The sequence below is a fragment of the Strix uralensis genome, chromosome 12, assembly GCF_047716275.1.
Source record: "Strix uralensis isolate ZFMK-TIS-50842 chromosome 12, bStrUra1, whole genome shotgun sequence".
Taxonomy (NCBI): Eukaryota; Metazoa; Chordata; class Aves; order Strigiformes; family Strigidae; genus Strix; species Strix uralensis.
This window is the reverse complement of record NC_133983.1, coordinates 23,948,153-23,976,117: the sequence shown is the minus strand read 5'-3', so window position 1 is coordinate 23,976,117 and position 27,965 is coordinate 23,948,153. Positions and strand designations below refer to the sequence as shown.

Sequence of the window (27,965 nt, the reverse complement as noted above, 5' to 3'; positions counted from 1 at the left end):
AAAAGGTCGATCCCGCGGTTGTTCCCACCGGCCACTTCCGCTCCTTCCCGGGGGGGCAGCGGGAACCCTCCCCGGTGGCACAGAGCACCCCGCGGCTCCGGCGCAGATGAAAGCGGCTTGGCTGGATGCGTTGGGAACAGGGTGGGGGACCCCGGCTGTCACGGTGCCTCGCTCAAAGCCCAGCACCCTGGCACGGTAGGGAGCTCCCGTTAACGCGTGCCGGACGTCGAGCCGACGCCAGGCAAAGAGCGGCAAAACACCACTCGGCCCCTGGGAAACGCAAGCAGGAGGAATCCAGACCAACAGCCACCGGGTTTCCCCCCTCCTCCTCCTCCTCTCCCGGCTGCTGCTCGGCTAAAAAGCGCGCCGGTACGTGCCGTGAATTTTTAAGCTTTATCAACAGAGGCTTGGGGAGCAGCTAGAAAACGCCGAGTCTGCAAATCCAAGGCGCAGGGAAGCGGCCAGGGCTCCTGTGCCGTGGGATTTGGATGTGCTGCCCCAACCCCCGGGGAGGGGACACAGCAAAGCGCTGCAGAAGGAGGAGGAGGAGGGGTGGGGGGGGGGGAAGGATTTATTCCGGGCAGCGCAGGCTGGCTCAGCGTTAGAGCCATATATACACCGTTACGCAGCAGAAAAGGGAAAAAAGCTTTGCGGGCAGCAAGGCTGAGTTGAGGGTTTGAGCACAGCTGACCTCATTCCTGGCTCTACAAGGTGACGGTGGGGAAAAACAAGGGACAGGGCAGCAGCAAATGAAGAGTGGGGGGGGCCCTTCCGCTCCCTGCATGATGCAGCACAAGGAAAAGCCGCTCCCCGCACACACGGGGGAGCTGGGAAAGACAAGACCAGGAGAGCAGGCGGGGAACGGGCCAGTAAATGTGCGTGGAGGAGGGCAGAAGGGGACGAAGGTGATGTGGGGACAAGGACCAGCTGTGCTGAGCTCTGCCACAGCCCGACAGTCCTCACCCCCCACTGAGAGATGCGAGAAGCGCCCGCGGCGGCAGCCCCCCAACCCCAGACAGAGCCCAACCCCACGGCGACAGCGAGCGCTGGGGGTTTGCGTGACTTTATTGGAGCGCGAGATGAGTCGGGGGGTGGTTACAGAAGGTTGGGAGGCAAAGTGGTGTGTGTGGGGGGAGATGTGCACTCTCGGCTCAGTCCCAGTCCCCGTCGCCTTCGGGATTGTCATCTCGGGGGGGCTCCTGAAACTGGATGTTGGCCAGCATGTCCCGCATGGCCGCCATCAGCCTGTTCACCCCCTGGTTAAGGTCCTGCCCTGCTCCAGCCTCCTCCTCCCCGTCGTGCCTGATGTCCCCCTGCAAGAGAGCAGAGCTGGAGTGGGCAGGCAGGGAGCTGCCCGCCCGTCCGCAGCAGGCAGGGAGAGAGACAACGGCGCTTGCCAAAAAGCATCAGGCTGCTCTGCAACCTGACGTTTCCCCGGCGCACATGCCAAGAGCCACTCCCTTTGCAGAAACACTGTGCGGTGGAAACTTCTGTGTACCGACAGCGAAAGCTGCCTGCACCTACCTGCAAGTTAAAATTTGGCAACAGCGAGCGGAAGAAGAGAGATAAAGTGCTTTCGTTGGAGGGATGGTTCGTTCTGAAAGATACAAGTCACACCATAGTTCGGGGGGGGTCGTGGGACTCAACCTCTGGCTGGGGATGCCGGACAGAACCACAGCACCACCCCAGGCAGCCCTGACACCGGGTATCGGGGGATTTCTGGGGATTTCTCAGCCCAGGCAGCCAGCAGCTGGCCAGCCTCTGCGCAAAGCAGTCGCCAAAAGCGCTACCAGGTTTGCTCCAGGCTGGGTCAGCACGTAAGACATGTACAGGCTGCACCACAGCTGCGCTTAAACCTGTATTTACTCCAAACCACCTCAGTTAAACAGTCAAAACTTTTTTTTTTTAAAGTTTTTTGCAGTGGCCTTTGCCTTAATGGCTGTGAAGAACCGCTGTTGTGGACGGTGACCACCACGGAGAAGCGGCAGGACCAGTCCTGCCTGTACGCTCTGCCTGTCGGCGAGCACCACAAGCCTGGCTGCTCTTCCTCCGAGATGGAGGAAGACGTCGGCTCCAAGCGCCCACGTGCAGCCAGGCCCGGGGCTGAGGGCGTGCCGGGAACGCGCCGGCTGTGCCAGCGTGGAAACCAGGGGTGGAGAAAGTACCTTTCTGGTCTGGTGTAGGAAATGATGGAGTCTAGAGGAGGTAAAGGGTCGAACCCCATCACAGGCTGCGAGGTCACCTCCTGGAGGGGGAGGAAGAAGAAAGAAGGGGTGAAGGCTGCATCGTCGGCAGCGGCGAACACTGAGGCAGGGGGATGGTGGGAGCAGCCGGACAGCCCTTTGTGGCGGGGGGTTCTGTGGCAGGAAGCCATGTGTCCAGGAGGACACTCTGAGGTCAGGCAGATGCTCTTTTGGGGGTGGCCAGGGTTCGAGACGCGCCCAGCGCCCGCAGCAGGGAGGTGAGCGCCATCGCGCCGCACGCACCCCGTCGGGGCCCCTCACCAGAGGCAGCGCTGCCGTGGCCTCCTTCATCTCCGAGAGGATGACGTGCCGGTAGATGTTCCTGGGCGCGCTCTGGTACCGCATCTTCCTCCTGAAGCGGGGAGGGGGGACTGGGGATTGCACCGGACGCACCTCAGCACAGCCACACTTTCATTTCTGCTGCTCTAGGTGCAGCGGCAGCTTCGTCCCCGGTGCTGGGGGGCTGCACCGTGTCGGACGGAGCTGGCTTAAGGCAAAGCCAAAGTCGTTTGGGCAGCTGCTGCTCTCAGATGAAAGAGCAGAACAGCGCAGGGACACCAGTCAGCTCTCCCTTGCCTGCCCCATTCCTCTGCAGGTCAGCAGAGCAAACTAAATCAGGTTTAGGACAAGACTTAACGCCTCCCTGCTGCTGCTCAGGGCTGGGAAGTGTTTCTAAGCACCCCCTGCCCATGAGCAGTGCAGCCACAACCCCCCCGCCCTCCTGGGCCGTTTCCAGGGCACACACGAAGGCTGAGGCCGGGGGAAGCCAGCGCAGCACACGCTCCCCACCGAGCGACGCTACGATGCAGGGAAGAGCCTCTGCCTTCCCGGCCAGCGCCACGGCAGCCCAGAACCCAGCTCCTCTCGGCTGCGAAGCCCCCCCCGGCTCGCTCCATCCCCACGGCGGGTAGCAGAGCCGCTCCCCTCCATCCGCCACACTCACTTGTGCTCAGAGTCCTCCACCAGCGGGTCCCGGGCATCCACCATGCGCAACACCTCGTGGACGTGGGTCTCCAGCCAGGCCATCACGGCTGGATCCTTCCAGAGGGAGTGAGTCCTTCCCACGTAGAGGGACGTCAGCTGGTTCAGGGCAGGAGGCTGGCTACAGGAGACACTTGTTATTCAGGGCACTCTCCTCCTTCCTGCCTGCAGGTCCCTGTGCGGGCTGGCAAGGGCTCGTCTCTGCACCGTGCTTCAGCGGGAGAACACGAAGAGAGGAATCGCAGGCTCCCTGCTTTGCTATTTCCATCTACCTTCACCAGTTTTTCTGCCTCCGTCTATTTTTGGGATAAGCATAGCCACAAGATGAGAGTTAACGCTGCCTTGACCCGAGGGGGAGAGCATTCGTGTGTTTAGGAGGACCACGTGTCAGGGAAATCCAGACTGGTAGGAGACAGCCTGCCCTGAGAGCACACACATGTTGTTCTCTCTCACTGCGTGTACCGACAAGCTTCGGTGTGAACTTCTGACCCGCCGCATTAAGGTGAGGTGGGTCTATGAGCGTTATCTGGTGGCCATTATGGAAATCCATTATCAAAGTGGCTAACAGCCTACACAGGAAAACCAAATACCCTCCTCCGCAGCTCTGTAACTCCATTAGCTGCCTGAGCAAGCCAAAGCCCCACTACCAGCAAAATCAATTCCTCCTCTTTTCCGAGAACATCTCCAGGGCTTACCTTATCTGAGCATTCAGCCCGAAAAAGGGATGGGACGTGACCCTGGCGTCAGGCTGCACACTGCAGCGATCCAACAGCGGCATGAGCACTGCAGGAGAAAGTCAGACAGGTTGCTGGCAACAATCTCGGCGAGGAGCATCGCGGAGCGGCCGGTCAGGGCTGCGGGGAGACAGCCCCGTCCTGGGGGGCCAGCACCCCACCGGGCCGCTGAGCGAGGGCCCACGCCAGGATGCTGCTGGGGGTTATGCTGTGTTTTGATCTCCGTGGGGACGATGGAAAGAGAGGCAGAGTAAAGGAAAAACAAACTTTTTTTTTTTGGTCCCCCCAGTGAAATAAGGTGCCATTTTCTGCACTTAGCACGGATGGCCTTTGAACTTGAACAAGGGTTTTGATTCAGTCACCATGACAAGCAGCAGAAAAGATGGTTTCTGCCAACACAAACTAAACCTCTGTTTGAGAGCTGGTTATTCCTGCCTATAAAGACACACCCTCCTCGGGGCCCGGAGGGGCTGTATATCTCCTTTCATGGACAGCAGCAGTGACTGGATGAAAGCAAGAGTGATGGGTGCCCAGAGAGAGCAGCACATCTGAAGCAGAGCGGTGCCTCGGAGGGAAAGCCAAGAGAGACGCGCTGTCTCTGGCCCGAGCAACCCTGCGGTGAAACATTTCCCTGCTTCGAGACTCCAGTTCTCATCCTCCCCCAACTCGCACGCCCGTGACCATCTCTAATGAGGGGGCATCAGCTGCTCGGAGGGTGTGCAGGAAGGGTAAGAGCCACCGATCTCCTCCTGACATGGCTCATGGCTGCCGGGGCCCGAATTGGCTTCGCCGGCCCTGCCACGGCGCGGGCTGGGAAAGCGAATCCCACTGCTGCCGCTGCCAGACGTAGGTACGGCAGGACCTGCCGCCGCCAGCCTGCCTGAGCTGCCTCGCCCTCTCTGAGTCAGAGCTCCCATCTCCCATGGACAGAGGTGAACGCCGTTTGCAACCCACGGGCAAACTGCTGCCTCTGCGCTCGACGGCCTGGAATCCAGCCTTTGCTCTCACAGATGAAGACGGTGACAAAGCCTGCAGGGATGGACTTACCGGTGGGGACAGACTTACCGCTTGGGAACATGATCAACGCGAGCTGGATGAGCCGGGCTGCTCTCTCCCGGGCTTGGCTTATCTCCAGCTCCGAGCGCTCCTCCTGCTGGCTCAGGAAGAAATAGGCCAGCGGCACCGAGAAGGCAAAATTGGGCAGCTGGGACAAATTCCGGTGACTCTGCAGGATCAGAGAGAGATTTACCGAGAAATGATGCTCTGCAGAACGATCGCGATGTGGCCGGGCTGCTCACAGGGTGGGGTTTCTTGCTTGCTGGATTAAATTACTTCCCAGCTGCTGGCTTGGTGCCCCCAGAACCGAGTAAGCAATTTTGAGTTTGTACAACTGTTTGCAGGGTACCAGGATTACAAGAACAACCCCCCCCCAGCTTTTACGCGTCATTCCAACGCTGTTGGGATGCCAGCCTGGCTGTGAGACAGCCCTCAAAGGCTGCTGTATCCTAACCTGGACAGGAAAACCTCCCGCTCTGTGGCACAGTGTGCCAGCCCAGGAACCCGCTCCCCCCTCGCTGCCCCAGGCTGCCCAGTGGCACCTGACCTCCCACTCCTGGAAGATGCGGGTCAGGAAGGTGTATTCTCGAGCTCGGAGGGACAGAAAGTCAATCAGCAGCAGTACACACAGGGGGTCGTTCTCTGGATCAAGGCTTCGGAGGGAGGTGAGCACAAGGGGAGGAAACAAAAATCAGTGTCACAAAAGCTGAAGCAGCTGTCCTCGTTTTTAAGTCAAACAAGACTTTCCCAGGAGCACCCAGAGCTTCCATGACTCAGCAAGCGGAAAGAACGGGAATGGGATCGCTCCTGCACGGCCAGGGTGACGGTGCAACGCCCGGCCTGGTCTGCGTCCCCGCAGAGGGGTGACAGTCGCCCCGTCACCCCCTGGGTGCAGGAGCAGGATGAAGCCACTGTTGTACATCTGCTCCACAGAGACTCCGGGCTCTGTGGACCAACCAGGCCCACAGCTCAGTAGCCAAGAGCGAGGGCCACCCCAGTGCCATCTGTTTAAGCCTCCTTCTCAGCAATCACCTCTCTCCAAAGCAGCACCACAGGTAAGAGCATGGGCCCAAAACTAACCCGTGATGCTGCATCTGTAAGGAGTGGAAACAAGCCCTCGCTGAGCCTGGGAGCAGCAGAACACCTCCGGGGTTTCCATCCTGCCCAGGCTAGGTGCGGTGCGTTGTTCGAAGTGCGGACGCTCTGCCCCACCCCACGGGGAACGGGGCGCAGCCCTCAGCGGGGGCACCTACCTCAAAATCAACTTGCAGAACTCCAGGGCTGTCCGGGGACAGCCTCGCTTCTCCAGGAACATCAGGTGCTTGAAGAGAGCCAGGAAAAAAGCCCTGCGTGGGGAACAGCAACAGGGTTTAGCAGCCAGATTTGGAGAGAAGCACCCTCGTGCCACTTGGGAACGGGGACACCCGGACAGCCCCAGCTCCTTGTCCCCCCGAGCATCAGCACCACAGTGCAGCCAGGGGGTCCAGGGAATCCAGCCCGGTGCAGTGCAGGGTGCCACAGACCCCCCACGTTCCCATCGCTTATTTTTTTAATCTCTTTGCGCAACCATAGGGACAGCAAACCCATGTCTGCTTCGCAGACCGGGGCCGACAACTCACAGACAACAGAAACAAGTAAATCCCCCCAGTCTGCATCCTGCCTCGTCCCAGCGGGGAGGGCTGACACCCCAACGGGGCGAGACCCAGATTGCAGCGTTCAGGTCACAGACAGCACGAAGCCCGTCAGTAAGCAGGTGCTGGAAATCTGAGCAACCTCCAGGTACAACAGTTTGGGAGAGATGACTTGGGTCAGCTGACTGGAAAATTCCCAGAATAAAGTCACCTTTCCTCGCAGCTGCAGAGCTGTTGTTACGTAAAAAGCTGGGCTGGGAGCAGCGCGAGGGCCAGGGCTGAAGGCAGGGAAGGCAGCACACAAGTGACCGAGCACAGCCGTAAGACATGCAGACAGTGTTTTTGTGACCAAAATAAGTGCCGTTTTGGGCTAAGGGGTACTAATTGCCTGAGAGAGATGTGACGGGGAGGAACAGCTCATGCTCCAGTAAGAAATCCCTCAGGAAAGAGTGTTTGCAAAGAAACCTCAGTGCAAGAGCTGCTGGTAGCCCAGCACCCACCCGCTGCCTTGCTGAGGGGCACTGCCACCAGCTGCCGAGCGGCAGAGCTTGTCCCGACAGCAAGGGACGTTAAAGGTCCCCCCCTGGCAGCAGCAAACGCCGTGGATCTGGGTCTCCGTGTCCCAGGTAGGCCAGGGCACGCTGTGAGGGCTCTCCGGTAGCTGCGGGGCAGGCAGGCGTGCTGCCTACCTGTTCTCTGGCCGCCGGTAGTCCAGCCTGCAGGTCCCGCTGGTGAGGCTGAAGACGGGGTGGAAAGCGCACTCCAGGCTGTACAGCGCCCGCTCTGCGGACAGCGAGGACAGCGTCAGGCCACGCCACCCCCCGCGCTCGCAAAACAGCCATCCGTTTGGCCCAGAAGAGAATCGAGAGCTCTGGCAGCCGTGAAATGAGTTTCCAGCCTAACAACGCACAAAGCTACTTCTGAGTACGTGGTGGCAGCAGCCAAGCGAGCCCTGATCCCGTCTGCGGGCGTTAGAGCGCGTTCCGGTTGTGAAAAAGAACTCTTCTGGAGGAGGGTTGGGATTGAGGCTGGTACAGCTGCCTCTGCTACAACTATCTTCACACAGGGAAGCCAAAAATCCCGTCCCTGCTTCGCCTCTGGCCTCTCTCATCATGCTGGAGAGCACATGCCCCGGTTCCCAAACACATCCGACACCAGAGACCGCAGTCAGTCTCTCAAGGTAGGCAACATCACACTGATGCTAAATTAGACCCTCCACCCACAAAGACACCCCGCAGGTGGGACCCTGCCACATCCGGATAATCCTTCCATTCATTTGGAAGGTGAATGCTGATGAGTTTTGCCCCAGACAAGCACGTCCGGCTCTAAAAGCCTCCAGCAAAAGCCGCTGGTGGGCAGGATCACAAAAGGCCGAGCGCTCATGGCCCCAGAGACAGACACGGAGCCAAACCAACCCTTCTGGTTTGCTGCTTCTCTGCTGAAACGAAACCAAAATGGAACGAAAAGCCTTTGATCGCTAATTCAGGCCAGGACATCTGCTCCTCAGCTCTTACCTATGAGATCACGGGCCATCTCCTGGTCCTCCTGCATCCGGCACACGTCGCTGAGCTGCAGAAGGGAGTCCACGTGGTACGGGTTCATCTGAAGCAGCAGCTACAGGAGAGCACGAGCTTGATTACACGAGGGTACAAGTCACCGCCTTCCCAGGCACACTCGTGGCGACTCCCAGCACACTTAAGCTGCCAACCTTTAGGGGTTCGGGGACCCCCCACCCCTCAAAGATGCCATTCAGAGCATCTCCTCTCATGAATTTGCTCACTCGCTGACCCAGGTACCTCTCCAGCACCCCAGCTCTGCGATGCAGAAAGCCAAGGCCTGAGCACAGAGCGCAAAGCTCTTCCTTTAATCCCAACCTGCCGGGCAGGGAGAGCTCTCCCAGCCCCACGCAGGGTCCCAGCCCTGGATCACAGCTTTCCTCAGGCAGCTCCCTGCCAGCCCACCCAGCTTTTCCAGCGCTGAGGCCGGGCCAGGCCTTCGCTCATCTCTGCTGGCCTCTGAATCTCTCCCAGCCCCACCACATCCTTTGGAAGGTGAGGGCCCAGAACTGCACACAATATTCCAGATGCAGGCAGCAGGCATAATTACATTCTTGTTTTATCTCTATCCCTTCATAATTCTGAGCATTTGATCAGGCTTTTGCTTCCTCTGGGTACTGAGAGGACATTATGACACATCTATCACAATTCCAGGATCCAGCTCCTGAATGGTAATGGATTAAAAATATTTTTTTCCAGGCTTCAGCACAGAAGTTCAGCCACACCCAGAAAACCTCTGCATTCACTAATTATATTATGAATGGGCTACTTTTTTCCCAGTACCTAAAACTCCATTTCAACATGAAAATACTGAAGCTATTTCAAATCTCCTCGCAGTTTGGGGATTATTTGTTTTCCCCCAAACTGAAAAAATACAGCTTCGAAAGCTCCAGAAGTTGTACACCTGCAGGGCAGTGGCCAGTGTGGCCACCTACAGCGCAAAGCCTTTATGTTCTAGGCTGCCCCAGCCCAGTGCCTTTGCCTTGGTGCCACTTGCCTGATGTTTCACCCCTTCCTTGGTTGCTCTGAAATCCCTTTCTAGTCCTCATTTTTGGAAGAGATGGAGCACCTAGGGTCGCGGTGATGGGGAAAAGTGCTCTTCACATGCTTATGCCTTCACCAGCAAGACCCTTTTAACCCACTGGCAAGAGCAGAAAAAACACTCACAGAGCAGGACCGCCCCCCCCCCCCCCCCCCCCCCCAAAAAAAAACCCCAACTCACACCATTTTGCATGGTGAAACCACAGCAGCAAAGCAAACCTGGGCTCCAGCTGCGCTGAGACTGTGATTATCACAGATAAACTGGTTGGGGGTTTGAGGTACTTCCAGCATCGGCAAACCCATCTGTTAGATTTTACACTTAACAGAAAAGTGGAAGACTAAAGCTGTGGGAATATCGTCAAACGTAGCCAGACCCACTCGACAGGGACAGAGCACAAAGACTAAAATGTGCCACAGAAAAGCCGTCCTGCTCTGCAGAGCTGTGCGGGGCCGTGTCGGAGCCGTCCTTAGGACGCTGCTCTCAGGTCCAGCCCTGCTGCGCAGCAATGATTCGCATCGTTTAAGGCGAAGCCCTCGGTCCAGTCAGCAGGCAGGACTGATGAGCTGGAGAGAGCCGTGGCCACGAGCAGAGGGTGGGAAAGCAGAAGGAAGTAAACTTTATTTAGTAGACAATGGCCTCTTTAAGAAACTTCTCCAGGGCATGGATCTGAGCTCATGTGGCCAGGGTTTTCAGAGCAAAAATACCTCAGTTATGGTTCAGTAGGGCGCAGAGCAATTTTACTGTTGCTTATCACTACAAACCATAAATGTGTACCATACAGTTTAACGAGCTTGGACACGCATGAAAAACTTTCAACACAAAGACTGTTTTGCTGAAATACCAAGAAAAGACATATTTTTGATCCATGCAAGAGTTTATAAATACAACAGCTGTTAGTTTAGGCTCCCATTTAAAGATGGGTTTATACAATATTTCCCCTTTCCCAGCTGAAGAGTCAAGACAAGGGAGCTTTATTCCTGCCTTTTCAGCCCAACGGTCAGTTCCTGCGGGCTCCTCTTCCAGAGGGGCTACCTGGCATGCCCTCGGGCAGAGCCACCGAGGCTCGGCCACCAGCCACCACACCTCGTTTGCACCAAGGTGGCCACTTCTCTTATTCATGAGGTGAGAGCAGAGCTCAGCAAGCAACGCTGCCTCGCCCCGCACAGAGGGGGTGCAGGGCTCTACGGCTCAAAACGAGACAAAAAAACCCAAACCTAAGCACAGGGACGCATCAGCCCACCCCAACCTGCCAGGGAAAGGGGGTGCAGGAGGTCACAGCACAGGCAACCCACTGTCACAACATACCACAATGTTGTTGGGGTCCATGGACTCGACAGCGTCTAGGAACTTGAACTGCACTTGCTGGTACTCGCGATGGTGCTCGAAGGTGAAGTGCTGCACTCCCCTCCTGGTGTCCACCAGCTGCATGGCGATACCTAGAGGGTGCAGGGGGAATCACAGAATCATCTGGGTTGGAAAAGCCCTTGAAGATCCTCTAGTCCAACCATGAACCTCACACTGACCGTTCTCAACCCCACCAGATCCCTCAGCGCTGGGTCAACCTGAAGATGCGGTACCGCCGCCGCCAGTGCAGCAGCCAGAGCAGCTTTTCTGCTTTCTTATCACACAGGAAGCTCATTCACTGGCTCCCAAGGCAGATAAGTTCCCAGAAACTCCCAGAGAATTCACTGCTTTCCCTCCTCTCACGAGTCAATGTCCAAAACCCACCCAAGAAGGCCAGACAGTTTGCCCTCCCCATGGATATTTCTCATTATCCACCCGCTGCCTAAAATAACATGGGGAAAAAAAAGTTCAAGCACCAAGATACAACACGACAGAGCTCTCCCTGTCGAGAGAGGAGGTATTTCCAACAAGCAGCTCCCTTTCTGCATCAGCCAGTGAAAAGCCTGGGCCTGGCAGCTGATGAAAGCAGCTCCAGTTTCCACGTGCTGAGGCCCTAGGAAAGCCAGGCTGGCGGGAGCAGCCGTCCGTGCCAGCACAGGCACGGCGTCGGCTAGCGGCAGCGCGGCGGGAGGCGGCACCAAAAGCCTCACCTGTTTTGCTGTAGCGTGGCCACGTGTTTTTGGGAGCCGTCAGCCACGTGCTGCGGATGTACTGGCGCTGCCTTTGCCTGGGCCTGAGGAAATAAACACGACAGGTCACAGGTTTCTGTACTAACAGAATGAGGAGGGCTGAAACCAGCCAGAAAAAGGTGATATGGGGGGGGAGGGGGGGAAGAGATATCCAACGTGTTCCCCAGCTGCAGCCCTGCCACATGGAGCTTTTGCCCAGAGCTTTAACAGATTTGCCTTCAAGACACAAGACACCTTCGCCCAGGTTCTGCCTTACTTGAACCATTCCTCTCTGGGCCAGCCAGTGCCTCCAGCATTTCCACTTCAATAGCTTCTCTCCCCTGTTTTTATTCCTGCCAAGTTCTCAGCTTCCTCTTTGCTTCAAACAGCTTCCCAGGTCCAATTAAGAGAGTCCCATATCCCTCTGACTCATCTCTCTTACCAGCAGTGCCTTCAAATGTCAACTGATTTAGTTTAAGCCGTGCTCACAAATGCAACCGATTTAATGGTTCGGGGCAGGAGGAATTCAGAAATCAAGGCTACTCTAAGAAAGTCATCTCTCCTCCGTAAGAGACTGCTGCTTCTTCCTCAAGCACTAAGTATTTTTCCAGACTCCCTCAGAGAAGGTTTCTGCTTCCACCATCGCTGCTCTGAGCTTATACCCTTCGTACATGCACATTTTTCAACCAGCTCACAAAAGGGGGGATTTTCTGGGTAACACTGACCACAGTGCAGCGGGTAACGACACAGAGACCTCACAGCTGAGAAGCAGCAGCTTCCCTGTGCCCCTGAAAGCAAGTGCATGAGACCCCCCCCCCCCGAAAATATTCAGGGTCCCCTCTATAAGACATCAGAGACTTTGGAATAGCAACAAGAGACAAATGCTGGAGAAAGGAAAAAAAAATTAAAATCTAAGTCTATATGAATTTAAGCGAAAGGACTTTAGAAGAGTGTTTTGGTGGTAAATGAGAGGGGAAATCAGCAGAAGAAAAAGCAAATGTTAGTAAAAGCCTGGAGAAGTCTTACCTCCCCCCCACATATACCACAAAAAAAATATTCTCCTGTCCCAACAAGCGATGGGACAGGAGAATATTGTCTTTTCATTTAGTAAGACACCCTAAACCCCAACTTGCCTGCCCAGGTGTGGCACTGGGGGCTCAGTGAGCCATGCCAAGGGGAGGACAGACACACACCGACACGGACTTTGAAAGGGTTTAATGTTAAATTCTGGACTAACCTCTGATCACCAAGAACAGCGCGAGCCCCGAAGTATCTCTTCAACTCATTCTCCGGATTCAAGTTTCTGAGAAGATTGAAACAAGAAAGAAAAGCTACCGTCAGTTAAACACGGCCAGAAGTCTCACACTTGCGTCCTCTCCATCAGCACCAAGCGCTCTGCTCCTCAAAGTGTCTCTGGCCAAGCCCCCGACCTGTCACACATGCCGCTGATCTGACACAACGCTCAGAAAGAGACTAAAAATGGTCAGAACAGGAGGCACTGAAAGCCAGTTTGGGCTGCTGCATGCTTCCTTCGTGCTCTGCTCCAAAGACAGGGAATACTTCTGCTGCCCTCTCCAGGGTACTCCCAGGACAGTCTCTGTTCAGGAGAAACCTGGAGAACACGAGACACCTGCTGCCGAGTCCAGCAGCAGCAGCCTGCAACTTGGGTCAAGCACCCTAAGCACTGCACAGAGGCCGGCAAGGATTAAAATACATTTTTTTAATACAAAGAGCTGGTATCAAACCTACAGTTTTCTTTACTATTTGGCCCAGAGAAGGGAGGTGTATTTGAGACAGGTTTCTCCCTGCTGACCTGCGAGAAGGACTCGAAGACAGGGAGCGGGATGGCGGAGATCCAGCCGACCCTTGCCTGCTTGCAGGTTATCCAGCCCTCCAAGGTTTCTGATTAGCGTCTACTTGACCTGAGAAGTCACTGAAGTTTAAAGCCACCTCTAGACAAGCAAACATTCTGCCTGTGCTGCAGGGTCCCCGAACAGGCTGCGCTAGCACCGACTGCCCACCAGCCTAGACTCAGTTTTAATGCAGCATGACTGGAGGTTTCAAAACTGGGACTGGCAAGTTGTCCCAGCTTAAATGTTTTCTCCAACAGAAAGAGCTGCCAGTGTCTGCACCAGCCCAGGGCTCCGGAACACGCTGGACGCACCAGCCAGCCCATTCCCAACAGGTTTCCCAGTGGATACAGGCCCAGATGTTACAGATCTTGAGTCTAAGGCAGATTCATTCTTCAGCTCTTGGACACACCTGGCACTTAGTCTGCTTTGTTGATGGTGACATGTGGGGAAGGTTACACAAGTCTAACTTGCTCTCCCGGTGAAATTAGCTCCTGGCACTGCTCGGCCCTCCTCAGAGGACAGCGCAGGTGGCACTGGGGCCTGCTGCTCACAGTGCCCAGTCTGAACGTGGCCGCTCACCGGGCCAGGAGAATTTGATGACAAAGCTTTAAGCACCAGGGCTCTCAGCAGCTCTGCAGAGATTCTCCTGCAGAGTCTCGGAGTGTTTTAGGCTGGAAGGCACCTCTGGAGGCTAATCTGGCCCAGTTGCCTGCTCAAACCAGGCTTGACAGTGGAAAATACCAGTCACCGCTCAAAACCCAACACAGCTCTAAGAGCAGCGGTTCAAAACAGGGACACGCACAACCATTACCACAACCCCTTTCAAGCAAATCCTGAATTTGCAGCCAGATCACGCTGGTGGGCTCCCATCTCCCTTCCTCGGGGAAACAGATATCCCCGTTATGCCCAAGGGCCAAAATCAGGAAGGAAGCAGCACTACCTGTGCTCTACGTAGAGCAGAGGCCGGCTGTCGGCGATGATTCCGCTCTGGGTCTGCTGTGAGAGCCCACTGGTGTCCTCAATCTTCTCCAGCAGGCTGTCGATGTCTTCCAGGTCGTTGTCTTCCTTAAGATAGGCACAGGCAAAGAGAAGGCAGTTATGACAGAGTGAGCCACTGCGGCACGCAGGTCACCCAGCTGAGAGCACACCCAGCTGCCGCCGGGTCCTTCAGCTCATCCCAACCTCCACGCAATACCCCTGCAGCCCCTCGGACTTTCTTAGCGAGGCCTCCCCTCTCCTCTCAGCACTTTTATCCCACCTTCCCTGCCCAACGGCCCCCGGAAGGGCTGGCTGCACTTCCTGCTTGCTCAAGGCATCGCAGGGCTGTTGCTTTTCACACCCTCGTGCGTGCAAACGCACCAGCTGATATATCTAGCGCGGGCAAGAGCTGGCGGGCTGGCTGAGCTCCGGTCTGCCCCTTCCTACCCAGCCTTCGCTGTGCTTCGTCACTTACACTGCAATCCCTGTAACATCATTAAACACTGGGGTGCTGATTTTAATCATAAATATTTAAATAATCAGCCTTCACCATCTACTTTCCATGGAAACGCTAACTTACCGCTGTGTCCCTCGTAATGAGGTATCAAACACCGGGGTGATTTTAACCCAACTCTAACACGCTGTGCTCTCGCTTTCCCCATCTCCGAACAACCCAGAGTACATCCAGCAGCGCACACTCAACAGTTGTGTAACGCTTTTATCCTGATTTCCTCTATTTTTCCCCACAAATAGCAAGTGATGCATTTCTTAGGCGGCCGTTTCACATCCTCCTCATGATGTACGTGGGTGGAACACGGAATTCCATTCATGACACCCAAACAGCCCTGCGAGCTTGCCTTTTCCAGCTAAATATAGCCACTCCACGGGGAGCGGATAGATGACAAGTTTATAATGTGCTTCGCATTTAAGCGCTCGAACAAAGGTGGTACTATCTCCAGCTAGCAAATCAAACTGCCTGCATCGGGGTTTGAAGTCTTCCTAGAGCCTGCAGCTGGCAGATGTCACCCTATTGCTCATTATTTTTGGAGTGGGAGAGGAAACAGGCTCTTTGATCGGGTTCCCTGCCTCAGGAGCTCGCTCGGAGCTCGCCCAGCTGAATTCCCGGGGAGGAGGTGGTGGCCAGCCGGGCACCCGCACTGGAGTCACGGCTCACCTGCTCAGCACTTCAGCACACCACAGCTCAGGATGTTTAGCAAAGGATCTCCTCTGAGGGAATCATTAAGACTTTTAAACCTCAGCAGAAAATTAGTTCCCACTTAATTTCTAAGCAATCCGCTTAGTCTCCTGGCCTAGCTGAGGTACATAAAGTATATTCAAACATACACATTCGTTTCTTATAGTTTTATCCGTAACCAACGCAGAAACTGGACCAAGCTCTGACTCCATGCATGCTTCCTTAGGGGTAGAGAGCTGAGCCAGAGAGAACCCCCGTCCCCTGGCTCCCTCAGCGCTGAGGGGATGGAGCAGGTCCCCCGGGCAGCGCCTTCGCCAGCGCACAAGCAGACGAGACCCCGTCACCATTCAGAGGTTGAACTACAGCAACAGCACGTGGCTGGGCACGGGGGAAAGGGAAGGTGAGGGAGGGCTGGCGAGATCTCCGTAGGGCTCTGCAGAGCGGGAGAGCTACCTAAGTAGGGCAAGGAAAATAGAATGGAAATGCAAAGCCCTCGCACGGTACCCGCTCCCGCACGGAGCCTCGAAGCGGAGATGAAAGAAGACGCCGCCACGAGGATTTCAGCCCTGAGCATCTGCAGCAGAGCTGCGCCAGTCCTGGCTGCTCCCAGGACCACAGTCAAACGCTGCTGTTGCCATTTCGTAATTTTAAATGAGTACAAGGCAAAAAGGAGCATTCTCGCCTCAAAATCTTTCCTGCAACCACCTCAGAGTTGCCACTTTGTCAATCCCAAGGGATTTCTCAGAGCAAATGCAGACGTACCAGAGTCTCCCCTGCCGAAGTTTTCTTGGTTTTCCTTTTCTTTTTTTTCTTTCGCGGCTTGTTACTCAACACAGGCTGCAAAGAGAAAGGGAGCAGCTGTCAGCGCACGCCCACAGACCACAGGGATGAAAGCTCCATGGGGAGAAGAGCATTTCCCACAGGGATCAGCACGCCAGGAGGGTCCTTAAACAAATCCAACATTCATCCTTTTGAGTTTGTCAACATGTGGAAGTTAAGACACAAGGAGAAAATGGAGTAAAGCACCAAAGGTTTGCAAACGTAAGGGTTAAACCTCAGCTGACTTTCAGATCAACGTCTGAGACCGCAAAATCAGCCAAGAAACAGTTTAGATACGCCAGGTGCGGAAGAAACATTTCAGCCCTCCTTCAGCCTCTACGATAAACTTTATTTCTGTTCTTCTGTGAGCAGCACAGTTTCATCAGTCACTCCGATTTCCACAGAAACGAATACCTGCCCGAAAGCACCGCGCGATACCGGCTCCTCTCGCTGCAGTGAGGTCAGCTCCCGAGGCTGCGTGCCATTCCCTACCCCGACAGGCACGCTGCTGTCCTCGCTGGCTCTTCCCCAGGGCATACAGAGCTACAAAGCACATTTCCAGGATTTACACGGGTAATAGAGCGAGTAACAGTGTTACCAGAAGCACCCCCCAGCTCCTGAGCTGCTTTTAAAACCAGGGGAACGTGCAGCCCCGACGAGGCTCTATCGAACAGCGGGGAGACACCCCGAGGGCCCCCACGTTCCCACCTGGACAGCTCCGAGCGCAGTAGCGGGTACATCCTGCAGCATTTACGCAGCAAATTCGCTGGGTCAGGGCCTGCTGGAGCCATGGCTCAGGTGGGGACCGACCAAGCTGAGCTCACACAGTACATCCTGAGCGTTCCCAAGCCCCTGGGCTGGCTGAGGCCACCAGCACGGCTGGCCCACGCACACACAGTGGTCTCTGCTCCTCTGGCCACACCGCCCATCACCCAAAACCCACGGGCACAGGCCCCAGACACTGAGCCTTAACGGGTGAGACCAGGGGGCCAATCCCCCTCCGCTCCCCCTGACCCTCATCTCCAGTGAGATACGGGCTGGACTTGTGATGTTTAATGTTAATTAAAGTGCCCCTTTCCTTACACTCTTCCGCAAGGAGATGCTTCTGAGCTGACCACAGAAAGGAATCTTAACACAAAATGACAAAAAAAAGCTACAGGGAAGAAGCAGCACAGCGTTTAGTTTCCATTACTTGGAGTCTTCACACCATTCCCAAAACAAACACTTCGCTGAGCATCCACCCACCAGCCCAGCCCCACACAGGGTGCAGAGCTCAATTAACTGTGCAGCGAAGGGAGCAGAGAAGAGATCTCTGTTTCAGAGACCCTGGGTACTTTCCTCCTCACATGGTCGTGAAGACACAGCACAAGGTTTTCCTTCTGAACCTCCCCTCTGCGTTGGAAAATCTCCGCGGATCCCAGGTGCAAACCCTCAGCACCAAACTGCTTGTACTCCTCCAGGTCTGGAGCCCCACTCGGGTTTAAGCTCCCTGCTCACATCCCTCTCCCCGAGACTCACATCCTCAGCCTCCAACAAAACCCAGGTGCAAGGGAAAAGCAACATATTGTCTGTCACCACAAAGGTCCTCAGTGCACACAGAGACAAGGAGATAAGACACCTTCTCGCCACAGCTCGCGTGATGATCGCCTTCATCACTAATCCCTGCGGTTTAGTTACCGTTTGGTCCGGCTGCTCTGCCTCCTCCCCATCTCTCTGCCCATCACCTTCAGTCTCTTTGGTTACAGCCCCTTCGTTCTTCCCTCCTGCTGCATCCCGCTCGCTGAGCCGGGCATTCGCTCGCTCCTCTCTGGGCGGTGGCTCATCCTCTGACTCCTCGGCGGTGATCTGCGCAAAGAGACAGAGAAGCTGCAGGAAAAGCCGGCGCAGGGCTGCGCTCTACCCTCTCCTGCACCCCGGGAGGGGCTGAGCTCCCCAGGAATCCGACCTGTTCTACCTGCAAATGGAAGAGAAAAAACGTCGCAGAAGCAGCGCAGGGCTCAGCTGCCCAACTGGCTTCTCCAGGGCCACAACGACACGTCCACCGCACAGCACGGCCCTATCTGGACCCTGCTCTTCCTTGGGAAGAGCCTCTAAAACCAGCCTTGCCTACGCTCGAACAGCCAAGCCTCGGGGAAGGAGAAGGAGCCACTGGGGCTGGCCAAGGTGCCCAGAGAAGAAGGACCAGGCTCTGTCACCCCAAGGACCCATCTGTGCCATCAGGGCCTGCCTGACCCCCAACCTCCAGCACCGGGATCTTGCAGGGTTGGGAAGGTGGCAGGAATATTCCTAAAACCAGCTTCACCCAATGTCTGACCAGCCCAATTCTCAGGCCCAGCTCTGACAACATCCCAGCCCAGACCCCCCAGCCCCTCCCAGGCCTCCCTCCAATTCCCTCCCAGTTCAGCCCCAGTTGCTGCCCCCTCAAGCCTTCCCTACACCCCATCTCACCCCAACAACCTCCCTTTCCTACCCCAACGCTGAATCACTCTCAGGCCCTCCCAGTCACCCACCACCCCAATCCCCTCCTCAGCCCCACCCCAGTCGCTGACCCAAACCACTTCCTCCCACAAATTGTCACCTCAGTGACACGCACACCCGCCGGCTCAGGGCCACTGTCACCCCTCTCGGTCACTACCACCCAGCCCCCCTGTTCCCTCCAGTCACCTCCTAACCCCTCCCTCAGTCACTGCCCCCAAGTGACCCCCTCACAGCCACTGTCAGCCCTCAGCCACCCCCCACAAGTAACTGTCCCCCCGGGCACCGCCACCCCGCAGGCCCAACCCCTCCGCCAGCGCCGTCACCCCTCACCAGCTCGAAGCGGTTGCTGACGCCGCTGCAGGACGGCCCGCGGTGTCCCCTCCCAGCACCAACCGGCGGTGACAGCCCCTCCCGACCGCCGTCGAGACCCAGCTCGCCCAGACCGGGCTCCTCCTGGCCCCGCTGCTCGCCCCGCAGCCGCCGCAGGGCCCTCCGCGACATGGAGCCCCGCGCCCTACTGCGCCTGCGCGCGCCGCCCCGCCCCACTGCGCCTGCGCCGCGCGCGGCCGCCCCGCCTGCGCAGCCCCGTCCCGCCGCACTGCGCCTGCGCGGATCCCGCGGCCCGCACCGCTCCGCGCACCCCTTCCCACACTGCGCCTGCGCGTTGGCTGACAGCGCGCCTGCGCGCCCCGCTGCCACGCCTCCGGTGTTGCGCATGCGCCCCGCGCAGCGCCCCGCGCGAAATATGTCTCGGGGCGGGAAGGGAGGCGTGGGATCGTGCATTTTCCCACGGCTCCTGTGCGGGGTCACGGCGGGGCACAGCCCGGGGACACGGTGGGACCCGGGGGACTGCCTGGGGTGGGGCCCGGGGTTGGGGACACACAGGGGGACAGTTTGGGGGGCATGGGAACGGCGGGCGGGATTTTCCCACGGGCCCTGTGCAGGGTCACGGGTGGGGCACAGCCACGGGGGTGGGCAACGAGGATGGCCCCGGCGTGGGGGGGGATGTACACGACCAGGGAGGCCACGGTGGAGTGCAGGGGGCAGTGGGACACCCAGTCCCAACCCGGGGGGGCCGCTCACCCCCCCCCCGCCTTCCACGCCGGCTGCCCCCCCCCACACCCACTCAGGATCAGCCACACGCCGCAGGGGCAGCCCAGCGGGTTTATTAGGCGGGGTGGGGATGTACAGAGCGGCCGTGCCAGCCTGCGGCGCTGGGCACCCCGGCATGGCCAGCGCCCGCCCGGCGCAGCCAGGGCTTGGCACAGAAGAGGGGCCAGGGTGAGGGGGGCAAAGGCTGGCGGCTGCGGGCACCCCACGGCGGGATCCGTCCCCCTGGGGGCCGTGCCAGCCGGTGGCGGGGACAGGAGGGGACAGCAGGCACACCGCTGTGCCGCCAGGCCACGCCCCCCCCCCCCCCCCCTCCCCGGTCCGTAAGGTATATAAATATAGAGGCTGTATGTATAGATCCTATGTATATATGTACATCCGGGTGGCCGCTAGCCGGGTTTCCGCCGGGGCAGCCGGTACCCCCGCGCCGGGCCTTTCACTTGTGCCAAGAATCGCCGTAGAGGGAGCGGGCCTTGGCGGCGCGGCGGGGCGCGGCGTTGAGGACGGCCACGCTGCGGCGGCTGGAGCAGATGACGTCGGTGACGAAGCCGGCGCAGTCGGTGCAGATGTCGCGTAGGACGGAGCCCTGGGCGTAGATGTGGGGGAACTCCTCTTCCACCCGGCGCCAGCACGTGCCTGGGAGCGAGCTGTGGCACAGGGCACCCCGTCAGCCCCAGCCCGAGGAGGAGGAGGAGTTGGGGGGAGGAAGGCTCAGGGCTTGTGGGACTCACTGGAAGGTCTCTTTCCTCCGCAGCGGCAGGACTTTGGCCAGCAGCGAGCCCGGGAGGCTCTCGAAGCCCAGCGCGTAGACGGGGATGTGAGCCAGCTTCTTGGAAGGCATCTTCATCTGCCGGGTGTGCGGGTGTCAGGGCAGGGACAGGGACAGGGACAGGGACACAGTGGCACCGGCCGGAGCCGGTCTCTTACCTTCAGGCTGCAGGAGCTGCAGACAGACCTGGGGACAGAGAGAGGCCGGTGAGCGGGGCCACAGTGGGCACTCTCCCAGCCCCGCGGCACGGCGCAGCGCTCACCGCTTGCAGAAGAGGCACGCGGCGGGCCAGGAGAAGAGGGGGAATTTGGCCCTGCAGCAGCAGCAGACCTGTGGGCAGAGGGGGGATGAGAGCCGGGGGCCGGGCGGGTGGCGCTTGGCCCCTCCGGCCCCAGCTCCCACCTTCCCCTTCCGCAGGCTGCTGTACAGCTCCTTGCTCTGCAGGAACTTCTCCATCTCAGCCTTGACCAGCACTCTGCGCACGTTGATCATCTCCTCCACGGTGAGGGCCAGGCTCTCCACGGGGTGGCTGAATTCCTGCGGGCGAGGGGGGACGTCAGCCCGCTCTGCCACGGGGCTGCGGTGCAGGGAATGGCCCGGAGCATCCCTGTGCTGTGGGCAGAGCCTCCTGGCACAGGCAGAACATCCCTGGCACAGGCAGAACATCCCCAGCATGGGCAGAGTGTCTCCAGCATGGACAGAGCCTCGTGGCACAGGCAGAGCCTCCCAGCATGGGCAGAACATCCCTGGCAGGGGCAGAATGTCCCCAGCACAGGCAGAACGTCGCCGGCATGGGCAGAACATCCCTGGCATGGGCAGAGCCTCCCAGCACAGGCAGAACATCCCTGCCATGGGCAGAGGGTCTCCAGCATGGGCAGAGCCTCGTGGCACAGGCAGAACATCCCCAACATGGGCAGAGTGTCTCTGCACAGGCAGAGCCTCGTGGCACAAGCAGAGCATCCTGGCATGGGCAGAGCCTTGTGGCACAGGCAGAGTGTCTCTGGCATGGGCAGAGCCTCCCGGCACGGGCAGAACATCCTCGGCACAGGCAGAGTGTCTCTGCACAGGCAGAGCCTCATGGCACAGGCAGAGCATCCCCGGCACGGGCACAGGGCACATGGCACAGCATGCCTCAGGCCCCACATCCCATGCAGAGGGGACACAGGGACCCCCCTGGCCACCTTGTGCCCTCGTGCCAGGCTGCCGTGTGCCCCCGGTCATGCTCACATGCTGTCCCCAGCCCCAGTGTCCCCGGTCTCGATGTCCCCAGCCCCTCTGCCAGCACTCACCAGCCAGAGGTGCTTGGAGCTGGTGCTGGGGGCAGTGCCGGAGCCGTCCTCTGGCCTCTCCTCCACGGCACCAAGGGCAGCCCGGGGCGGTGCTGAGCCGTCCGGCAGCGGGTGGCAGCTGGCGGGGACGGAGCCTGTGGGGAGGGACGGGGAGGCTGTGGCAAGGCCACGCAGCCTGGTGCCACCCCTGCCGCAGGGCACGGCACAACCACCCTGGGGATGGGGGTGGCATGGGGCTGGGGACCTCCAATAGGTACCTGAGCGGGGCCGGAGCTCGGGCTGCAGTGGCTCTGGCTCCTGGGGTGCAGCCTGGCCACCCCCCAGTTGGCTCTGGAGCTGCGCAAGGTCCTGCTCCGAGAAGGAGCGGTCCCGCTTCAGCGGCACCTCCGTGCCCGGGGAGTCCTCCTCCTGCAAGGCCATGGGCACCGCGTCACCCTGGGAACCCCCTCGTCCCCCCAGCACCTCCCATGTCCCCCTGACCTCCACCCTCCCGCCCCGCCGGGTCCCCTCTCTTGCCTCGGAGACGTTCATCTCCTCCATCTCGGCCAGGGTGGGTGCCTTGAGCAGGACGCGGGGCCGCGGGCGCGCTGGCGCGGTGCTCGCTGGGGGCCGGGAGAGCTCGAGGCAGGAGCTGGAGGCCAGGCGGCCCGAGCAGGCGTGGGGGATGCAGGGCAGGGAGCTGTACGCTGCGGACGGCAATGGGCATCAGCCCTGGTGTGACGGGGACCCGCCAGAGTGTCAGGCACATCACCAGCATGGCGGGGAGGGATACTGGTACCTTTCTGGCCACGGTACGGTGTCTCCACAGGCCGAAGCTTCCTCTCCTGCCTGATCTCCTCCAGGATCTTCTCGTGGAGCGTCCTCTGCTTCTGGGGCAGGGGCCGCAGCCGCCGCTCCGATGCCTGCAGGACGCATGGACGGGGCCTCAAGTGGTGGCCGCATCTCAGGGCCGACCGCCCTCGGGGTGCCCAGCCAGGTGGGGACAGCACCCATGGGACCCCCCCAAGCCTAGGCTGGGCACTGCCATGCCACGGAGGTGTCCCGGTGCCGGCACTCACCTGCTTCAGCGGGGGCCGGGAGCGGATGAAGTCGAGGATGAGCTCATGGGCATCCTTCTTCACCCGAGGAGGGATGTCCCCGTCCACCTGGGAGAGGGCAGATGGGCCATGAGCAGCGTCAGTGCCGGGAAGTGCGGCACCAGGGCGTGGGGCCGGCGCGGGGGCAGTCTGGCTGTGCTCACCATGACCTTGCGGAGTTTGTAGTTGCGGGCGCGGATGTCCTGCATGAGCATCTCGAAGGGGGTGAGCTGGTACTCGGTGGGCAGGGGGTTGAACTGCTTCTCCTGCACCTTCTTCAGCTTCACGCCGTGCCGCAGCTCCCGCATCAGCTGCACCCACAGCCGGGCCTGGGGAGGGGGACAGACAGACATGGTGTCACCCCCCCCTGCACGGACCCGCCACGGCCCCCACACCTGGCCACGCCGCCGTACCCAGTCGGTGTTGCGTAGGCTGCCCAGCTCCGCTGCCGGCCGCTCCTCCGCCTCCTCATCCTCCTTCAGCTTCTGCAACATCTGCCGTGGCACAAGACACCGTCACCCCGTCCTGGCACCCAGCGGCACCGAGGGTCCAGCCAGGGCCGTGCCATGGGGCCGCAGCACCGATGTGCACCCCTAAAGTACCCCCGTCCCTGCTACAGACCATCCTCACCAGCTCAGGGCGGGCAGGGGGGAGCACCGCGCTCGCTGCAGCATTTTGGGCCTGCAGGTGGTTTCCCCGGGCGGGCAGCGGTGCCAGCCATGCTCACCTCCTTGGCATCACGGATCTTGGCGAGGAAGGCTTTCAGCTCCACAGTCTCGGCGAAGAGTGCCCGGCAGACGGCCTGGTAGTGCGCCTGGGCCTCAGCGGGGTCGGCCAGGCGGGCGGCACAGCACCGCATGGCCTGCCCGAAGGTGCGCACGGCGCGTGGTGGCCCCTCGCCCCCCTCCTCCTCTTCCTCCTGCCCCCCGTAGCCCTCGTCGGCCGTGCCACAGCCGCTGTCCTCCGAGTCGCTGTTGGTCATCAGGTCGATGAGCTGCTCCAGCCGCGGGCTCAGCTCTCGCTCCTCGTTCTCGTCCAGCCCCCAGTCCAGTGCCCGGTAGATGGCAAAACCCAATGACTGCACCATCTGTGGGGACACGGCACCGGCTGGGCCCTGGTCGGCCCCCGGCACTGGCTACACCGTGGGGGGAGCCCCTCGGTGCTCACAGCTGGCACCAGCTGCCCCCCCATCCCCCAAGTCCTTGGTGCTGGGGTCCTGCCCCCACCCCGCTGCACCCCAGGACCCCATCGCCGTCACCGCAGGGTGAGGGGGGCGGGCGGCGGTGCCCACCCCTGTGCCAGGGTGCGATGGCAGACGGGCCAGGTCACCGGGAAGCTGCAGCGGGGCTGGGCGGGTGTCTGGCCCCCACGTACCTGGGCTTCGGCAGAGGGCGTCAGCAACGGGGGCAGCTCTGGGGGGAGGAGGACAGAGTCACTGCTGGCACCCGCGGCCCCACACTGGGCATCCCCCTCTGCGTCACCTCCTGTCCCACGCCCCGGGGATGCTGCACCCACCCAGACCCAGCCGTGGGGCTGCCCTGAGTGGGTCCCGTCCCCAGCAGCTCCTACCCCAAGCTGGGACCCCCGTCCCCAGCCGGTCCCACCCTGAGCTAGTCCCAGGACACAGATCCAGGGGACAACGGGGACCGGACCTGTGTGTTGCGCCCCAGCATCGAGCAGTGCTGGCTGCGAGATGGTGGCGCAGCCTCCATTGCTTTCCTTGCCCAGCCAAGCACAGCAGGTCCTGGGCAATGAGCCCAAACAGCCACCGACCGCTCAGCCCCACAGCCAGACCTGGAGGCACATCAGGGGTGGCAGCGTCATCCCCTCCCCCTCACCCCCAGGGCTGGATGGAATTGGGAGCAGGGAAATGCCCCCTGCACCCCTCTGGGCTGCGGGCACTGGCAGCGTGGGCACGGACAGCCAGGGGTACAGCCAGGACCCACAGATCACCCACGGGACACAGCCTGGGTGCCCAGTGTGGGCTGTGGTGATGGGTTGTGCCCACCAGACGATGCTGCTTTCCACTGCAGAGCCAGCGCAGCCGGGCACCCACACCCCCCCAAACACACACACACGAGCCCAGGACATGCTCCTGGGCAGCTCAAACCCTCCTGGCAGCCGGATGGGCCACAGGGTGAGGAGCAGGAGGAGGGCAGTGCCTCAGGGCTCCCTGGCTCGGTATCCCCGACAGTGGCCGCAGCCGCTCCCCTGGCCCAGGGGAGCACCAGCCATTACCCTTCCATTTAGCTGACCGATGCGGCAGCGAGTGGCGGCCGCGACGCTGTACTGGCTGTGCCGGCCGTGTGCCAGCCACGTGCCCAGGTGCTGCACGCCGTCATGTCCCCAGACTGTCCCCAGCTCCTGCTGCAGTGCCACCCCCGGGGATGCTCTGCCCTGGCTGCAAGAGGACGTGGCAGCACGTCCCCTGCGACGCCGTCACAGCCACCCCAGACCTGGTGCCTGGCCGGAGCCCCCCTCCCACTGACCGTGGCTCAGCAAACACGGCAGGAGCTGGGCTGGGGGGCTGAGGCTGGCTGGTCCCATCAGCTCCCTCCCGCCGATCCCACGGGATGGGGAATTGGAGCGGCTCAGGTGGGTGCTGCCGGCTCATCGGGCCCGCATCCGGCCCCGTGCCAGGGTGGAGCTGCCGAGCCGTGTGCCAGGCCAGTGCCACCACCTGCAGCGGCACTAGGAGGCACCCAGAGCCCTTCCAGCTTCGGGGATCGTGGCGAAGGGCCCGGATTTGTCCGTGGGGAGATGGCTCAGGCTGGCACGGGAGGCACTTGGGAGCAGGAGGCGGCATGGTGGCACCAGCCTCCGGCACAGTGGCCGTGGTGGCTCAGGGAAGGGCGTGGGGCCATTCCTGTGTGTGACCGGCAGAGCTGGTGTGACCACGCCATGCCCAGCCACTGCGGGCACGTGCCATGCCTGTGCGTGGCCCTGCCCTGGGCACGGAGCTGCCCCCCGGGCCCCAGCCCCCCGTGGGGTGCCTGCACCCTGCTCCCCATCTCGTCCCCTTGCCACCGTCCGCTCGTCCCCTTGCCACCGTCAGCATCCCCTGCCTGGCCACCGGCAGCGAGGACACGCGGTGACACCACAGCGTCCCTGTCTGGCTGTGGGCAAGGACAGGCAGTGACACCGCAGCATCCCTTCCCAGCCCTGCCCAGCCGTGAGCCCCCGGGAAGCCTCCGTAGCATCTGGCAGCCCCGAGCACCGGGTGCCATCGCCGACACGCTGGCCTCCCCGCAGGGCGAGGCGGGTGACGCCGTTTGCCGCGCTCTGTCATTAGGCGCAGGGGTGCTCCTCGTCACGCCGAGCCACCCCGCATGGCTGCTGGCAGCCGGCCGAGCCTAATTCCAGCCCATAAGCACCGCGGGCCCTGCCCGGCAGCGCCAGCCGCCCGCAGAGAGGGCACGGCCGCGAGTCCGAAGGTCAAGGACACTGCTCCCGGGGGGCTGGGGGAGGGCAAGGGCCAGGCCAGGGGGTGACACACGGGGCTCCCTGCGGGGTCTCAGGGCGCAAGTGTGTGCGGCGGGTGTGCCCGTGTATGTGCTGTGTGTCCCCGTGTCTGTCCTGCAGCCCCACGGTGGGGCCCAGCCTGCTGAACCCTGCACCCACGGGCACCCTGCACACCCCCACACCCCGCGTCCAGCCTCACCGGATCACCCTGCTGGGCCCTGCCGGTGCCGGTGCTGCACCGGCCCTGGACCCCGACTCACCGGCCCATCACCTGTGCCGGTAGCCGCGGTACCAGCGGGGGGCCCCGGCTGTGCCGGTGCCGACGCCGGTCCCCCTTGCCAGGGCCGGGCCTTGGGGTTCACCCCCATCCCCGCCGGTGCCACTGCCGCCTTCTCAGTCCCGGTGCCGTCCCTCCCGCCCATCTTCCCGGTCTCTCCGGTGCCGCCCTCCCGCAGCCGGTGCCGCACCGCTCACCGGTACCAGCGACGCCAGTGCCTCCCCCCCTCCCCCTTGCCGGTGCCGCTCCTTCTCTACCGGGGCGCTCCCTCCCACCGGGACCGCTGAGGGTCGCGTCCCCTCTTCCCCCACTCCCCCGCCGAGATCCCTCCCCGGTCCCGGGGCCGGCTGCGCGATGCAGCGCCCCCTGCCGGTTCCGGTAAGTCAGTCCCGGTGCCGGTAAATCCCGACACCCCCCCCCCCGCCGCGCTGCCAGCTCCACCCACCCCCCCCCCGCCCCGTCCCGTCGCCGAAGATCGTCTTTACCGGGTGGCGGCGGGGGAAGAACGACGGTGCCGTCGGCTCGGAGGCGGATGTCGGCGGTGCGGAGCGGGGAGGCGGCGGGGGGGCCGGGGGGGCCGGCGGCGGCTCGGCAGCTCTGGAAGCAAAGGGCCCAGGCCTGCTCCTCGTTCAACGGCTGCTCGTAGCACTTCAGCACCTCCTCCAGGGACAGCTCCGGCGGGGCCCCGCCGCCCGCGCGCGCCATCGCTCCATCCCCGCGCGCCGCCGCCGCCGCCGCCGCCGCCGCCGCCGCCCGGGCGGGCGGGGCCCCGGGGAGGGGAGGGGAAGGGGGGGGGGAGCGGTGCGGTGCGGCTGGCGGCGGGTAAGGACCGACCCCGCCCCCCCCTCCGCCCGCCTCGCCGTTCGGCCCCGCCTGCGCCGCCGCCGCCGGGGGCGGGGAACACCGGGAGGGGACGCGGAGGCGACGAGGGGCGCGGTGAGGCGCGGGGCGGCTCGGTACGGCTCGGTAAGGCTCGGCACGGCTTGGCACGGCTCGGTACGGCTTGAAACGGCTCGGTTCGGCTCGATGCGGCTCGGCACGGCTCGGTGAGGCTCGGTACGGCTTGGCACAGCTCGGTAAGGGTCGGTACGGCTTGAAACGGCTCGGCTCGGCTCGACACAGCTCGGTACGGCTTGATACGTCTCGGTAAGGCTCAGCACGGCTCGGTTCGGCTCGGTAAAGCTCGGTACGGCTCGGTAAAGCTCAGCACGGCTCGGTTTGGCTTGATACAGCTCAGCATGGCTCGGTAAGGCACAGCACAGCTCGGCACGGCTCGGTTCGGCTCAATACAGCTCAGTAGAGCATGACACGGGTCAGTACAGCTTGTTACGACACAGCTCGGCA

The 27,965-nt window shown here is 60.9% G+C and overlaps 2 protein-coding genes across 3 annotated transcripts; both read right to left on the bottom strand.

Annotated features, from left to right (window-relative positions):
- Positions 1-1,047: 1,047 nt before the first annotated feature.
- On the bottom strand, positions 1,048-19,145 carry TCF25 (TCF25 ribosome quality control complex subunit). 2 transcript variants are annotated; one of them, XM_074881341.1, is made up of 18 exons: positions 18,969-19,145; positions 17,838-18,005; positions 16,104-16,178; positions 14,109-14,233; positions 12,553-12,618; positions 11,298-11,380; positions 10,549-10,679; positions 8,160-8,259; positions 7,335-7,428; positions 6,268-6,360; positions 5,562-5,667; positions 5,024-5,183; positions 3,920-4,007; positions 3,187-3,345; positions 2,505-2,595; positions 2,166-2,245; positions 1,525-1,597; positions 1,048-1,313 (listed from the first exon to the last, which is right to left on the bottom strand). In XM_074881341.1, exons 1-18 carry the CDS (start codon positions 19,137-19,139, stop codon positions 1,152-1,154), a joined length of 2,025 nt encoding a protein of 674 aa, XP_074737442.1. In that variant the 5' UTR covers positions 19,140-19,145; the 3' UTR covers positions 1,048-1,151. The 2 variants fall into 2 exon arrangements, with proteins under 2 accessions (XP_074737442.1, XP_074737443.1); XM_074881342.1 differs by lacking the exons at positions 1,048-1,313; positions 1,525-1,597; positions 2,505-2,595 and having other exon boundaries at positions 2,167-2,245.
- Positions 19,146-20,100: 955 nt separating this feature from the next.
- On the bottom strand, positions 20,101-27,353 carry SPIRE2 (spire type actin nucleation factor 2). Its single transcript, XM_074881433.1, has 15 exons — positions 27,107-27,353; positions 24,257-24,294; positions 23,610-23,969; positions 23,296-23,376; positions 23,047-23,211; positions 22,865-22,951; positions 22,585-22,708; positions 22,323-22,492; positions 22,064-22,214; positions 21,807-21,940; positions 20,920-21,054; positions 20,780-20,847; positions 20,676-20,703; positions 20,480-20,595; positions 20,101-20,395 (listed from the first exon to the last, which is right to left on the bottom strand). The coding sequence occupies exons 1-15, from the start codon at positions 27,324-27,326 to the stop codon at positions 20,185-20,187; spliced, it is 2,088 nt and encodes a 695-aa protein (XP_074737534.1). The 5' UTR covers positions 27,327-27,353; the 3' UTR covers positions 20,101-20,184.
- Between the last annotated feature and the right edge of the window lie 612 nt (positions 27,354-27,965).

Coding starts and splice junctions, on each gene's coding strand:
- TCF25 (XM_074881341.1), bottom strand. CDS start 19,139: ATGTCGCGGAGGGCCCTGCGGCGGCTGCGGGGCGAGCAGCGGGGCCAG. Junction 16,179..17,837: donor CAGAGCAGCCGGACCAAACG/GTAACTAAACCG, acceptor TTCTCTTTGCAG/CCTGTGTTGAGTAACAAGCC. Junction 7,429..8,159: donor GATGGCCCGTGATCTCATAG/GTAAGAGCTGAG, acceptor CGCTGTCCGCAG/AGCGGGCGCTGTACAGCCTG.
- SPIRE2 (XM_074881433.1), bottom strand. CDS start 27,326: ATGGCGCGCGCGGGCGGCGGGGCCCCGCCGGAGCTGTCCCTGGAGGAG. Junction 23,212..23,295: donor GCCTACGCAACACCGACTGG/GTACGGCGGCGT, acceptor CCCCCTCCCCAG/GCCCGGCTGTGGGTGCAGCT. Junction 22,952..23,046: donor ACAAACTCCGCAAGGTCATG/GTGAGCACAGCC, acceptor GCCCTCTCCCAG/GTGGACGGGGACATCCCTCC.